At 35.9% G+C, this 13,049-nt stretch overlaps 1 protein-coding gene and 1 long non-coding RNA gene across 14 annotated transcripts in view; one reads left to right on the top strand and one right to left on the bottom strand.

The window, feature by feature from the left end:
- CCDC158 (coiled-coil domain containing 158) overlaps positions 1–13,049 on the bottom strand; it is a 127,796-nt gene that overhangs the window by 58,375 nt on the left and 56,372 nt on the right. For all 12 annotated transcript variants that reach the window (XM_051967409.1, XM_051967416.1, XM_051967408.1 and 9 more), the window contains 4 exons: positions 8,033–8,152; positions 6,665–6,862; positions 2,155–2,637; positions 30–219 (listed from right to left, as the gene is read on the bottom strand). In XM_051967409.1, the coding sequence (XP_051823369.1) occupies positions 30–219; positions 2,155–2,637; positions 6,665–6,862; positions 8,033–8,152 (991 nt within the window). The remainder of the gene's footprint in view (positions 1–29; positions 220–2,154; positions 2,638–6,664; positions 6,863–8,032; positions 8,153–13,049) is intronic.
- On the top strand, positions 3,027–8,257 carry LOC127541999 (uncharacterized). Of its 2 annotated transcripts, none has more exons than XR_007948521.1 (3): positions 3,027–3,325; positions 6,620–6,773; positions 8,027–8,257. It is a non-coding gene; the product is annotated as an uncharacterized LOC127541999 (long non-coding RNA). The 2 variants fall into 2 exon arrangements; XR_007948520.1 differs by having other exon boundaries at positions 8,020–8,257.

Below are 13,049 nucleotides of genomic sequence, written 5' to 3'. Positions count from 1 at the left end.
CCTCGTGGGCAGGCCCGAGGGCCCCATACCTGAAAGACTGGAGAGCTCATTCCGACTATTTTTCACCTCAGCTAAGAGCTGGTCTCTCTCCTGTTTTATGTCTTTTACTGCACGGAGCCGTTCAGACCCAGCATTCACCAGCTTCACCTTTTCAAGTTCCAAGTCACTTAGCCGGGCTTCAAGCTCACGTATTTTTGAATCTTTCTTGTCTTTTATAATCTAATTGCATGAATCAATATAAAGGATTCAGAAACACATTCTATACATGCACATATTTATAATAACTGTTAATGAGTCATTTCAGTCATGTCCAACTCTTCATGACCCCATTTGGGGTTTTCTTGGCAAAGATGGTTTTGCCATTTCCTTCTCCAGCTCATTTTATGGTTGACAAACTGAGGCCTACAGGGTTAAGTGATTAGCCCAAGGTCACATAGCTAGGAAGTGTCTGAGGTCAGAATTGAACTCAGGTCCTCGCACCAGGACCAACATTCTATCCACTATGTCAGCAAGCTGCCTTATTACTCTTATTTAAAGCATTAATAGAATAAAATTAGAAGGCAAGGAAACCCTTGCTTAGTGCGGAGCCAGAGGCACCCTTTGTAGCTACTTCAGTAGAAAAGTGGCTGACATTAGGAGAAGACCCATGCCAGCCAAAGACCAAAGATCTGAAGACAGAGAACCTCATCTCAAAGCCCACCCTGGGCAGATTCCCTGCGTCTCAGCTTGTTCATTGGTAGATGAAGGCTGGCCCACTTAGGCGGCCTCCACGAGGCCTCTTCCAGCTCTCGTGGTTCTATGACTCTGACAGTACGCCCCTACATGCAGAGCTGCATGCTGCAACTGGCGGAGCTTTCCCTCAGACTAACAATAGGCAGAATTATCCCTTCCACATAGCAACTTTCCCCATCATAATTTCAATATATCACAGATAAGAAATTAAATGTGAATTTGGGGGGAGTTTTGCAGAAGTAGTAGATGACTTGCACAGGGCAGCACATGACACAGAAAAATTTCAGATACTCAGAGATGCAGAATTGGTACTTTTTAAAAAAAGATTCCAGTAGACCAGGGGTCCTCAAACTTTATTTAAATCGAGGGCCAGTTCACTGTTCCTCAGATTGTTGGAGGGCTGGACTATAGTAAAAATAAAAACTTTGTTTTGTGGGCCTTTAAATAAAGAAACTTCATAGCCCTGGATGAGGGGGATAAATGTCCTCAGCTGCTGCATCTGGCCCATGGCCATAGTTTGAGGACCCCTGCAGTAGACTCTGGAATTATATATATATATATAATATAATATATATATATATATATATATATAGCTAAGTCCTTATATGATTTCCTAAAGGGAAATGAAGATAAAGGGTTTACTCTTATAGATTATACATGGATTTTCCAGATTTGGAGGGCACCAAACCCTTAGTTTCCATGATGTAGAAGGGATGTGTTCCATTTTTCATTCCTGATTTCTGCTAATAGAATTGTCCTTTTCCCAGTTACTTATACTCAAGACCTCAGATTCCTCTGACTTCCAGTTGTGTTCCTTTCCTTCACTTACTGTATCTAATTGGTTATCAAGCCCTAGTCTTCCTATCTCAGAACTTTTGTGCCAGCCTGCTCCTTCCATGGCCACTGCCATTAACACTTTGTCTAAGGTATGTACACTTCTCACCAGGATCAGTATACCTGTCTCCTTAAGCTTTATCTCTCTGCTACTCCATACTACCATCAGATTTAATTTTTATGAAATTTTATAAATATGAAACTTTATCATACCACACCCTGCTCAAGAACTTCTAATAATACTCTATATTTGGAGGCAGGGGTTTTTCACCATTTTAGTCAGTCCTGGCCCCTTCGTCAATCTGGTGAAAACTATGGACCACCTCTCAGAATCATTCTTAACTGCATAAAATAAAATACACCATTATCAAAGAAACCACTTAGGTTTAAATACAATTATCAAAAAATAATTTTTTAAAGTTCATGAGCCCCATTTCTACACAGTGAGTCACATTGCTGCATTACATTAATCCAGTTGTCTTACTTTATAATGCTTCCACTGCTCAAAAATTGACTGGAGAGAGAACATTTTGATAGAGCATAATAAACAGTTTTTCAGAAGCTCAGTCCCTGAAGACCCTCACATACCTTGAATTCCTGCAGTTCTAGCTTACGATCGTTGATCTCTTTCTCGAGCTGATTTTTTTCCACCTGCATAGCCCCAGCCGTACGCCCATGCTGGCCGACTAGCTGAGTCATGTTCTCGATCTGCTGACGCAAGATCTCAATCACCTTGTCCTTCTCCACCATCTGCAGCTTGAGGGCCTCACATTCGGACTGCACATTTCGGAGGTGGTCCCCTTCATTTTTAAGGTGCTGGAGCTCCTGTAACTTTATGTCAACTCTAGAACGGAGCTTGGTGATCTCTGCATTGGTTGCCTCAATGGCTCGTTCTTTCTCTTGCAGAGACAGTGTCAGATCAGACACAGTCCTCTCAGAACTTTCCAGGGTCATCTTCTTGGCAGTCAGCTCCTCTACAACTTTGCGGAGCATTTCTTTGGTAGATTCCAACTGAGCAGTCAAGGAAGACACTTTCTCTAGGCTTTCATTCTTTCCCTGAATTGCTGCCATCTGAAGGTTGATAGAAAAGAGAGTTTCATGGATTTGGAAGAATTACAAATAGATGCAGGAAACATGGTAAAGGTAAGGATCACTTAGTCTATGTGAATAAAGTAATGAATTGATTCAAGTATGAAACAACCAAACGCAATTCACTTAAGGCTTAACTTAGATGGAAGAAGAGAAGTCTAGCATATGCTAATTTCAAGTCAGTTTGATAAGATGTTGGCAAGGAGGCTGGAAAAGGCTTAATAAAGTTATAAGGTCTAATGGGTTGCTCTTCCAGGATGGAAGGCTGGGAAGGTTCCTTTCCTTTGAGAAAGTTGTGGAGACTGATTGGAACTCAGACAAAACTCTAGAATGTGTTATTAAAGAAGTGTTGAGTGAACTTCTAGAAAAACTAGTGGTGATCATAAAGAGTCTGCCTGGCCTCCCATCGAGAACAAGTCTTGCCTGACAAAATAGCTCCATTTCTTTTTGTTAAGGGACTGCCAGTCTCAGAGATCAGAGAAATGGTATAGATAAAATTTATCTGGAGTTTAGCAAACTCTTTCATTCAGTGTCTCATACTAAAATTGTAGAAAACATGGAAGTATATAGGCCTGAAGGCAAGACAGTTAGATTGAATGGCCCAACTTAAAAAGCAACTTTTATTAACTCCAGGTCAACTTGGAAGGAGATCTCCAGGGTCATACCCCAGGTATCTATGCTGTTTAATGTTTTTTAACAATGACTGGGACAAAAGCAAAGATGGAATACTTATTAAATTTGCAGATAAAACACCTTTAAGGATAATTAATATAGTGAATGATAAAGTCATAGGATCTCAATAAAGTCAGAGGATGTCAATAGGTTAGGATACTAGGCTGAATCTAGTAACAAATTTTAATAGAAATCTCACCCTCTAATTTGAAAAATCAGCATTATAAGTACAAATATGGAACTTGTGGCTAAATGGAAGTTCATATCAAAAAAAGATCTGAGAGGGAGAGGATTCTGGGAAGATGTTGGAATAAGTTAGTAAATTTCAAGTTCTCATGATTTCCCCTACAAATAGGAAAAAGATAATAGAATAAACCCAAAAAGCCAATGCAACCCAAAAAGATCTGAAGAAAGACTCCAGGTCAGTGTGAAGTTCAAACACCTTCAGGTGAATTCTGAAGAAACACCAAGTAAGGAGCCCTGGGATAAGATGGATGTGGCTGGAGCCTTGGCAGAAACAACAGGAACTTTCACCTGTCAATCTCTTTGTGGAATCAAGATCTGAATCAGGGCAGAATGAATTAACCTTGGCTAATTAGGAACATCGGCCCAGCTGTGCTGCAGAGTTATAGCCCTGGGGGAGAAGGAACCAGCATTTGGTGAGTGCATAGATGTGGGGCACTTGCAGGAGCAGGGAACTCTTGATTTGGGGTTCCTGGTCAGAGGGAAGAGCTCAAGTGAAGCTAGAGGCACCATCCCCTTCCCATCCCAGGATTAGAGGTGCCTTACACCAATACCTCTTATTTAAAAAAAAAAAAGTCAATTGGCAAAGAAGAATCTTGCCATAGAAACTTACTATGGGAACAGAGATGACTGGGGGAGGAAGAGGTTGGTTCATCTTCAGAGGAGGACACTAAAGCAAAAAGAACTTCTTCTATCCTAAAGAGTAATATGAAATGGCTCTCTGCCCAGAGAGAATTTATAGAAGAACTCAAAAAAGAATTTAAAAATCAAATAAGAAGCAATGAGGAAAAACTAAAAAAAAAAAAATAAAAACCATCCAAGAAAAAGAAGATTATGAAAAAGTTTACCAGCTAGAAAAGGAAATATAGAGTCTCAAAGATGAAAATAAGTCTCTGAAAATTAGAATCTGGCAAGGAAAAGCCAGTGAAGCTATGAGAGATCAAAAAGTAACAGAATAGATTCTAAAGAATGAAAAAATTAGAAGAGAATGTGAAACATAAGAAAAATGACACATCTGGAGAACAGATCAAGAAGAAAAAATATAAGAATTATTGAACCTAAAAGTTGTGAACAAAAAAAGAATCTTAACACAATAATGTAAGAGATAATCCAAGAAAATTGTCCTAAAATGATAGAACATAAGGGGAAAGTAAAAATAGAAAAAATCCACCAATTACCATCTCACCGAGATCTTTTGTAAAAAACACATAGGATTATTGCCAAATTTCGAAACCACCAGATCAAAGTGAAAACTTTGCAAGAAAAAAGAAAAAAACAATTCACTAGAATTGTACAGGATTTATTGGCAGCCACAATAAAAGATCACAGATCCTGAAATCATATCTACTGACAATCAAAAGAATTAAGTCTGTGACCAAAAATATTATATCCAGCAAAATTATAATGTTGAATGAGGGAAAAAGTGGGCATTCAATATCTTTGAATATCTTTGTTCACGTCTATTTCAAACTTGAACTTAGGAGAAAATTGAACATATAAGAGTCAATATCAAAGATCAATTTCAAGGAACTCAATATGGACAAACTGTTTATGGTTGTTTTTTTTTTTTTTAACATGGGTAATGTGTTTAAGATCGACATCAACAATGCAGTAGTTCAAAAGAAAGATAGGATAGAATTAAGGTAAAAATAGTAATTATGTTATACAAATGAGGTACAGAGGAAGAATAGACTCAGAAACATTAGAGGAGAGAAGAGGGCCCATAGTTCTGAAAACCTACTCACATAGGAGTGGGTTAAATATATACCATGAATATGGTATAGCACTCTCCAAAATCTATAAAGAGTAAGAGGGGAGGAATGGGAGAGAGGGGAACAAAGGCGAGGGGAGAGAGGGATTCATGGGAAGTTAAGTAATAGAAAGGCAAGTTAAAAAGCAGAATTAAAGCAAAAAGTCAGCAGGGATAGGAAAACTATGTGGATGTTGATATGAGAGAGGGGTCAATGTGTATTTGTATATCTTTGTGTATATATGTGTATGTATTATATATATATCACTTATATATCCTTTCTTAACAATAGACTGCTCAAAAGTAGTGGGGGTAATGAAAAAGAGGGAAAAGAATAAAAGTACGCAGCAGAAAACAAAAGAACAATGTACAAGGAAGTAAAGAAAAGATGGACATCCAGGAATATAATTTCTTCTAATACACATATACTTTCTTGAACTGGTAATTTGTTGTTATATATTTTGAATCCTCCCTGATGTTCTGCTGGGCACATGACAATGTTCTTTTTTGTTTTGTATTCCTTTTATTTTTTTTCTTATTATATTTTTAAAAAATAAATCAGGGAATTTCCATTAGACTGCAAGTTCAATATGAGTCAATAGCAGAAATATATCCATTAAAAAAAATTTCAACTGCACTAAGAAAGTCATCCATAATCAATCTGGGGACCAGGAAACCTTGCTGCACTCTGTCTTAGTCAAAACCATTTGGGACTCTTGTGCTCAGTTGTGGCCGTAACACTGAAGAGCTAGAGAACGTCTATGAGAAGGATGACCAAAATGAAGAAGGTCTCAAGACAAGGTCTTAGAAGGATTCACTGAAGGAGTAGGGATATTCAACTTAGAGAATACATGGAATTGGGAAGGAAAAGAATATTATACAATCTTTAAGTATTTAAAAGGCTCTCAGGGAGAAAAAGGATTTGACTGGTTTTGCATTGCTTCAGAGAATAGAACTAAAAATCACTGGGTAAAGCTGCAGGACATTTTCCTAACTTTTAGAACTTTATAAAAATAGAGGACTATCTCCCTGAAGTCTTCAAGGAAAAGCTCATTACTATTTGTTGGACTGGGTAGAATGGATTCCTGCTTGGACAGAATAGATGTCCAGCTCTGGCATTGTGCAGGATTGAGACTTGACCTTTGTGTGAGCTCAGAATAAGTTAAATGGTGGGTGTTAGCAGGGCCTTGTTCTTTTACAGAAGATGAGTTCTCATGTAGAAATGCATGATTAATGTATATCTATAATTTAAAAGTAAAGTAAAATCAGAAAGAAATCAGGTTGTTACCTCTTTTCCAGAAACCCCTAAAAAGAAAGACAGCAGCCATGGCTCCATGATCTCACCTGGCGCTCCATCTGCCCTTGGCACTCAGTCTTCATGGTTTTTACTAGTGTTTCCAGACGTTGCACTTCCATGTTCCTGTCATCCAATTCCCGGCGTAGATGATCAATGGTAATGCTGTTGCCAGTGTCTCTGTCCCAAAGCCTCTTGTTCTGCTCCTTTTCCAAACTTAGCTCCTTTTCCCTTTTATGTAAATCAGCCTTCAAGAAGGGAGAAATGTCTTCTTTTAGCTCACATTAAGCAAATTTATACTTTTCCTCTGATGAACATATATTAATCACAGAAATTTTTATGAAACTCAAAAAAACCTTTTGCATTGGCTCATTTGTCATTCCAATTGATTTGAGTATCTGACTTGTTCCAACAGTCTGAAAAAAGAGCTTGGAAAATAAAAAAGAACCACTTCAAAATGAGACTAGAACATTGTTGTTATTTTTTAAGGGATAAAGAATTAATATATAGCAACAAAATTGATGTGACAATATATATTTTAGATCATGTTAACTTGAGAACAAAAGTACTACTTTTTAACCATCAGACCTCTTGGAAGCTCTGGGTATTTTTGGAAACCTGGCCATTTTGTATCTAATTAGGTACTAAAAAGCAACGATCATATTTAACTTGGTAACTACTATATTTTCCATATAGAATCTCCCCTAGAATTGTTAAAAAAAAATCACTCCTCTAAGGCATGTTGATATTACTCGGCTGTCTAGCTCAAAGGTAAGGTAGGAGTAGAATAGCAGCAGGTGGTCCATGGTCTGATTCTTTTGAAGGACTCCAGCATTGCCACATCTCCCATTCATGTCCCCTCTGGGTCTGTGGAGATATAACAATTATGTCTTCCATCATACCCTCTACCTGTGGGCAGCTGCTGCCAAGAGTGGTCTAATTGCCTTCATGCAGCACTGCCAAAGGCAGACAGAGGCTCAGTCACCAACATGAGGAAAGTGTTAATTCTTTTATATATTTATGGCAACATTTGTATTTGGCATCAAGTGTACAACTGAACTACTGGTTTTCAGTTTCGAACATTGTGACTTTATGTTGAACACTGCTTTTTGCATATATAATACATTATTTAGCAGTTTGAAAGACTTTCTTTCCTAATCCTTATTTGAGCAGTACCAACTGTAAAATGAAGGGCTAGCAAATAGGTACAATTTGAAATTTTATTTACATAAAATTAGAATCACTACCTAGAAAAAAATTGTGTTTCCATGTCAAAAACCAAAGATCACAACACATTAAACTGTCATTTAGAATTTTTAAAATGCAAATATAGTTCTGAGGAAAATTTCACTGACAATTGAAAAAAAATTTCCTTCAAATCTTTTTTTGTACTTCCTATTTTAAGTACATAGTCCTACCAGCAATTTCTGAAGTTGATCATCCAGGTTTCCAGATTCCTGACTGAATTGATCACGCTCAGTGCGGGCCTCGGTCAGTTCTGAGTTGGCCAAGACTAACTGCTTCTCAAGATCTTCTATCTAAAGGGTAAGCACAAAAGAACTGGAACCTTATTGCCTCAGTGACTAATAGAAAAAAAAATCAGTCATCAATATTGTCCTTTGAATAAAATGAATAAGTTAAGAGCCAAGTGTTCATTAAGTGATATGACTTACACTTGTAGACACACAGCTTAGATAACAAATGCTTCTCCAACAGGACTAGAAGTTTCAGGAGAAAATACCCAATTCCTACTCCTTGCATTTTCATACTAGTGATCAAGATGAAAAGTGGTCTTGGTCCAAGATCCAAAGTCCAAACCATAGCCAGATCTGAAAATTGCTTGTACATTTTCAACATTGGCTACGACTACTTAAGAATGGCAAAAATATATCTTTATCATTGGTTGTCAATAATATATAAGTTCTGGAGGACCAACCCTTTGTGATACAGGAAATATTTTTGGCAAATATCAATAATATTAATAACAATAATAATCAGTCTTCCTAGACATGATTTGGATTAACCTCAGAGAATCCAGAACTTTTCATCAATTCTGAAAGGACTAAAATTCACTGCATCAGAAGTCCCCAGACTTAGACATGGTATGCAGTTTCTAATATATTTATTTATTTATCACTTTGCACAGTGAAACTGACCAATGTTGAAAAATAATGTGACAGTGTCAAATATGGCTCAAATTTGAGTCAATATCTAACTCAACTGTTTTTCATTTTCATCTTTTTTTATTTGATATGGTTACTCTAAACTTGACTTAATAGTATTTTTCTTTGAAAAATTATTTTCTTTAAGAATATTTGGATTAATATCAAATCAATAAATGGCAAAATATTAAACACATTTTATATCTTAATATAGTACTATTTGAATTTGTCTAAAAATGTTTTTTCCCTTTGTTCTCTTTTATGGCTTATTTTTTCTGATAGCTATTTTTTAAAAGTATATCTAACAGTCTCAAGTCTATTATAGACAGCTTTAGGCCAGAAGGAATATGAAAAAAAGTGCATTGTTAATAAAATTCAGGTCATAAATTATCTGGGATGTGAGTTGTAGTCAAACCTTAATGCTTTCTCTCCATTTCCAAATGCAATAGTAAGACATATTTGGCTGTCCAAACTTGAAATACTGTGATTATTTTTCACTTTTTATGAATATAACCTTCTGGTTTGAGTAATTCATGTCAACAACCTTTCATAATGATTTTTATAATAAATAGGGCAAAAATGTTTACTGTGAGAGACAAGATTAAATCGGTAAACATCAAAGATTTAGTGTATGATAGGTCCCTATGGATTATGAAAACCAAATAATCTAATTTTCTCTTGTTATATATAAAGATAAATTAGTATACCAGTGAATGGAGAAACCAGAGATTATCTATATAACCTAATCTATAGTATTAACAATTTACCTAATTATTAGATATTAGATATACCTAAATTTAGTACTTCTATTGACAAGGAATTATATCTTTTTAAGTGTCCAAATTTTCCTACTTATTATGCTAGTCAACAGATTTCCATTAAGTTTATTCATCAATTTGAACAGATGCTGAATTTTGCATTATTTGCTATGGTCATCAGTTTACACCACTATCAGTAGCCACTTTTCAGTGATTTCTGTTTGAAATAGTGTGTTGGAATAAGGGAAACAATGGAGTTCTTTGTTCCTAGTGATCAATTCTTCATTTTTTTGTTTAGCTATACAGTGTTATAATGGGTTTCAACACTGAGCTTGCTTTTGAAACCTCTACTTTCAGTAGTATATATGTATTATAGTTTTTAATTATGATGTAGTAAATATGCAAAATGGAGTACCAGGCCTGGAGTCAGGAAGACTTATCTTCATGAATTCAAATCTGGATTCAGACACTTAACTAGCTGTGTGTCCTTGGGCAAATCATTTAACGTCATTTGCTTCAGTTTATTTATCTGTAAAATAAACTGGAGAAGGAAATGGTAAACCACTCCATTGTCCACTAAGAAAACCCCAAATGGGGTCACAAAGAATTGGACACAAGTGAAAATGACTGAAAATGACACAAAAAATATTCAAAACCATCATTCACCTGGTTGACTTCCTTTATGGTTATTCACTTTATTTTTCGCTTACCTGAAGAAAACTTACAAACAAACATACCATAATTGTTTCTTGCCCAGTGAAACAGTTTGATACTAAAGGAAAATTTCTGATGCTCTTGGATTCTAAGGATATCAGTGCAGATTTTTTTCCCCCAACAAGGAAATTGAATCAGGTGATCTTTAAAGTCACTTTCAACTTTAATTCTATTTAATTATAGTAGATTTATTTTTGATAACTATTATATAGTCACATCTTAATTATCTAAGATATAAGATAACTGTGATAACATGGACAAGCTTTCTTTTTGCCAGTCTATTTTTCCCCAAATTTGGGTTTGTTATTGGGTGTTTTTTTTTTTTTTGATAAGCTGACAAATATCAGATTCATTTAGTTTTCTTTCCATTCTCTGGCCTTTGCAGTAATGTTAAAAATAAAGAAAGAAAATGTAAGCAATTAAAGGATAAAAGGAAAAGAAACAAGGTACATCATAATCCCCAAACTGAATGAATAGATAAGAAATAACCCAAAATTGTTAATGTTATGTCAATGCAAATTAAATTCCCAACTAGAAAAAAATAAGCAAGATCATCAATTCAGTCTTCTTATATTTCTATCAATATCTAATGATTTATTGACTCCATCTAAGATGTTTTGCCCTCACTAAAATTAAAAATATTAGTAGACGTGTTTAAATCTACATCCCTGATTATGACTTCAAGAATAAGTTAGAACAAAAGAATAAATACCATTTAATTGAATAAGCCATATATTATTTCCAAGTACCTAGACTCAATATCATATATTCAGGACAAAAAAACCTTTCTGATTAAAAACTTGCTAACAGTTTATTTCACTGATATCCCTCTGACAATAGCAGAAGTTTGATCATTAGCACATTAAATCACAGCTGTGTCTTTGCCCTAGAGTGCCCAAAGTAAAGGGCGTTGACAGTAGTATAGAAACAACAGAGATATTAGCATGAAGAATAAAAATTAAACTTGGTAGCCACCAGATGACCCACTGAAGTGACCTTCATCTCTTCCTCTTCAACAAGACATCCACAAAGGCCAGTATAAAATGTCCTACCAGGAAGCCTCTTCTTTAGCTATTACAGCTCTTTTAATGAAGTCAGGGGAAGGGATAAACACCTATTTGAGCTAAATATTCTCAGAAATTGAATGAGAAAGGATTACTGAATGGCAATGCTCATATGATCTGCCACTCACTACTAGTCATAGGAATAAAGTTATCATTGGGCAGTTGGCAATTCCCTCATCTTACAATTACAAATTTTATAAATCTGACTTTCCCATGGTCACATAAACAGTAAGGGACAAAGCCCAGGATTTGCACCCAAGTCTTTGTTTTTAAATCCAATAAACCTGGAAGAAGACAAGCCAAGATGATGGCAGAGGGAAGAAGTTTCCCTTGGAAACAATGCTAAATCAAGCCTCTAAATTGATTTTGGAGTGACAGAATCCATAAAAATTTGGGGTCAATTTTTCAGCTTAAGATATCTTGGAAGGACTTCAGGAAAGGTTTATCTCACTTGGCATAAAGGGAACATGGCCCCACACAGACACAGTGCGGGGAATCTAGCAAGAAACAATTAGCCAAAGCATAGACCAATAGTGAAAGTCCTCCATCCTAGCTCATTAGGCCTAGGGCTCAGCATGCCAGCAATGATACCCCAACCCCAGTGTAGAAGACAAATTGCAAGCCCCCAAACCCCAGCACAGCAGATGGGTTAGACTAGTTCAACCTAGCATAGCAGGAAAGCTGTGGAAAAGCACCTCCAACCCAATGTGGAAAGTCAGTGAAAAGTTCCTATCCCTGAGCAGGACCAGGAGATCATTATATATTTCAACAACAATACTGTATGAGGATGTATTCTGATGGACCTGGCAATCTTCAGCAATGAAATGAACCAAATCAGTTCCAATAGAGCAGTAATGAATTGAACCAGCTATGCCCAGTGAAAAACTCTGGGAGATGACTAAGAACCATTACATAGAATTCCCAATCCCTCTATTTTTGTCCGCCTACATTTTTTATTTCCTTCACAGGCTAATTGTCCAATATTTCAGAATCCGATTCTTTTTGTACAGCAAAATAACTGTTTGGACATGTATACTTATTTTGTATTTAATTTATACTTTAACATATTTAACATGTATTGGTCATCCTGCCATCTAAAGGAAGGGGTGGGGAAAAGGAGGGGAAAAATTGGAACAAAAGGTTTGGCAATTGTCAGTGCTGTAAAATTACCCATGCATATTACTTGTAAATAAAAAGCTATTAAAATTTTTAAAAAAATAAAGTATGTGGGAGAAAAACAAAAAACAACAAAAAAAGTTCCTATCCCCTTGCAACAGAAGCTTGGGATAATCTTCCCTTTGCCCTAGGAGCAGAGTTCAACTTTTAAAATGATCAAAAAAGCAAAAAGGGCCCTGACTATAGAAAATTACTATGGCGACTGGGAGATCAGAACACAAACCCAGAAGAGGATAGTAATGGAAAAATACCTACATATGAATCTTCAAAGGGAAGTATGAATTGGCCTAAAGCTCAAAAAATTCTCTTGGAAAAACTCAAAAAGGATTTTAAAAATCAAGAGATATAGAAAAAAAGTTGAGAAAAAAGAATTATGCAGGAAAATTATGAAAAAGTCAACAGCTTGGGAGAAAAATATCAACAATTTGTAAAAGTACAAAAATTGACTGAAGAAAATAATGCCTTAAAAAATAGAATTGGCAGAGAGGATGTGGGAACACTAGGACACTAATGCATTATTGATGGATTATTGTGAAATGATCCAACCATTGTGGAGAGCAA

The sequence above is a fragment of the Antechinus flavipes genome, chromosome 6, assembly GCF_016432865.1.
Source record: "Antechinus flavipes isolate AdamAnt ecotype Samford, QLD, Australia chromosome 6, AdamAnt_v2, whole genome shotgun sequence".
Classification (NCBI taxonomy): Eukaryota; Metazoa; Chordata; class Mammalia; order Dasyuromorphia; family Dasyuridae; genus Antechinus; species Antechinus flavipes.
Note: the sequence above shows the minus strand (reverse complement) of the source record. Positions and strands in the feature narration are given on the sequence as shown.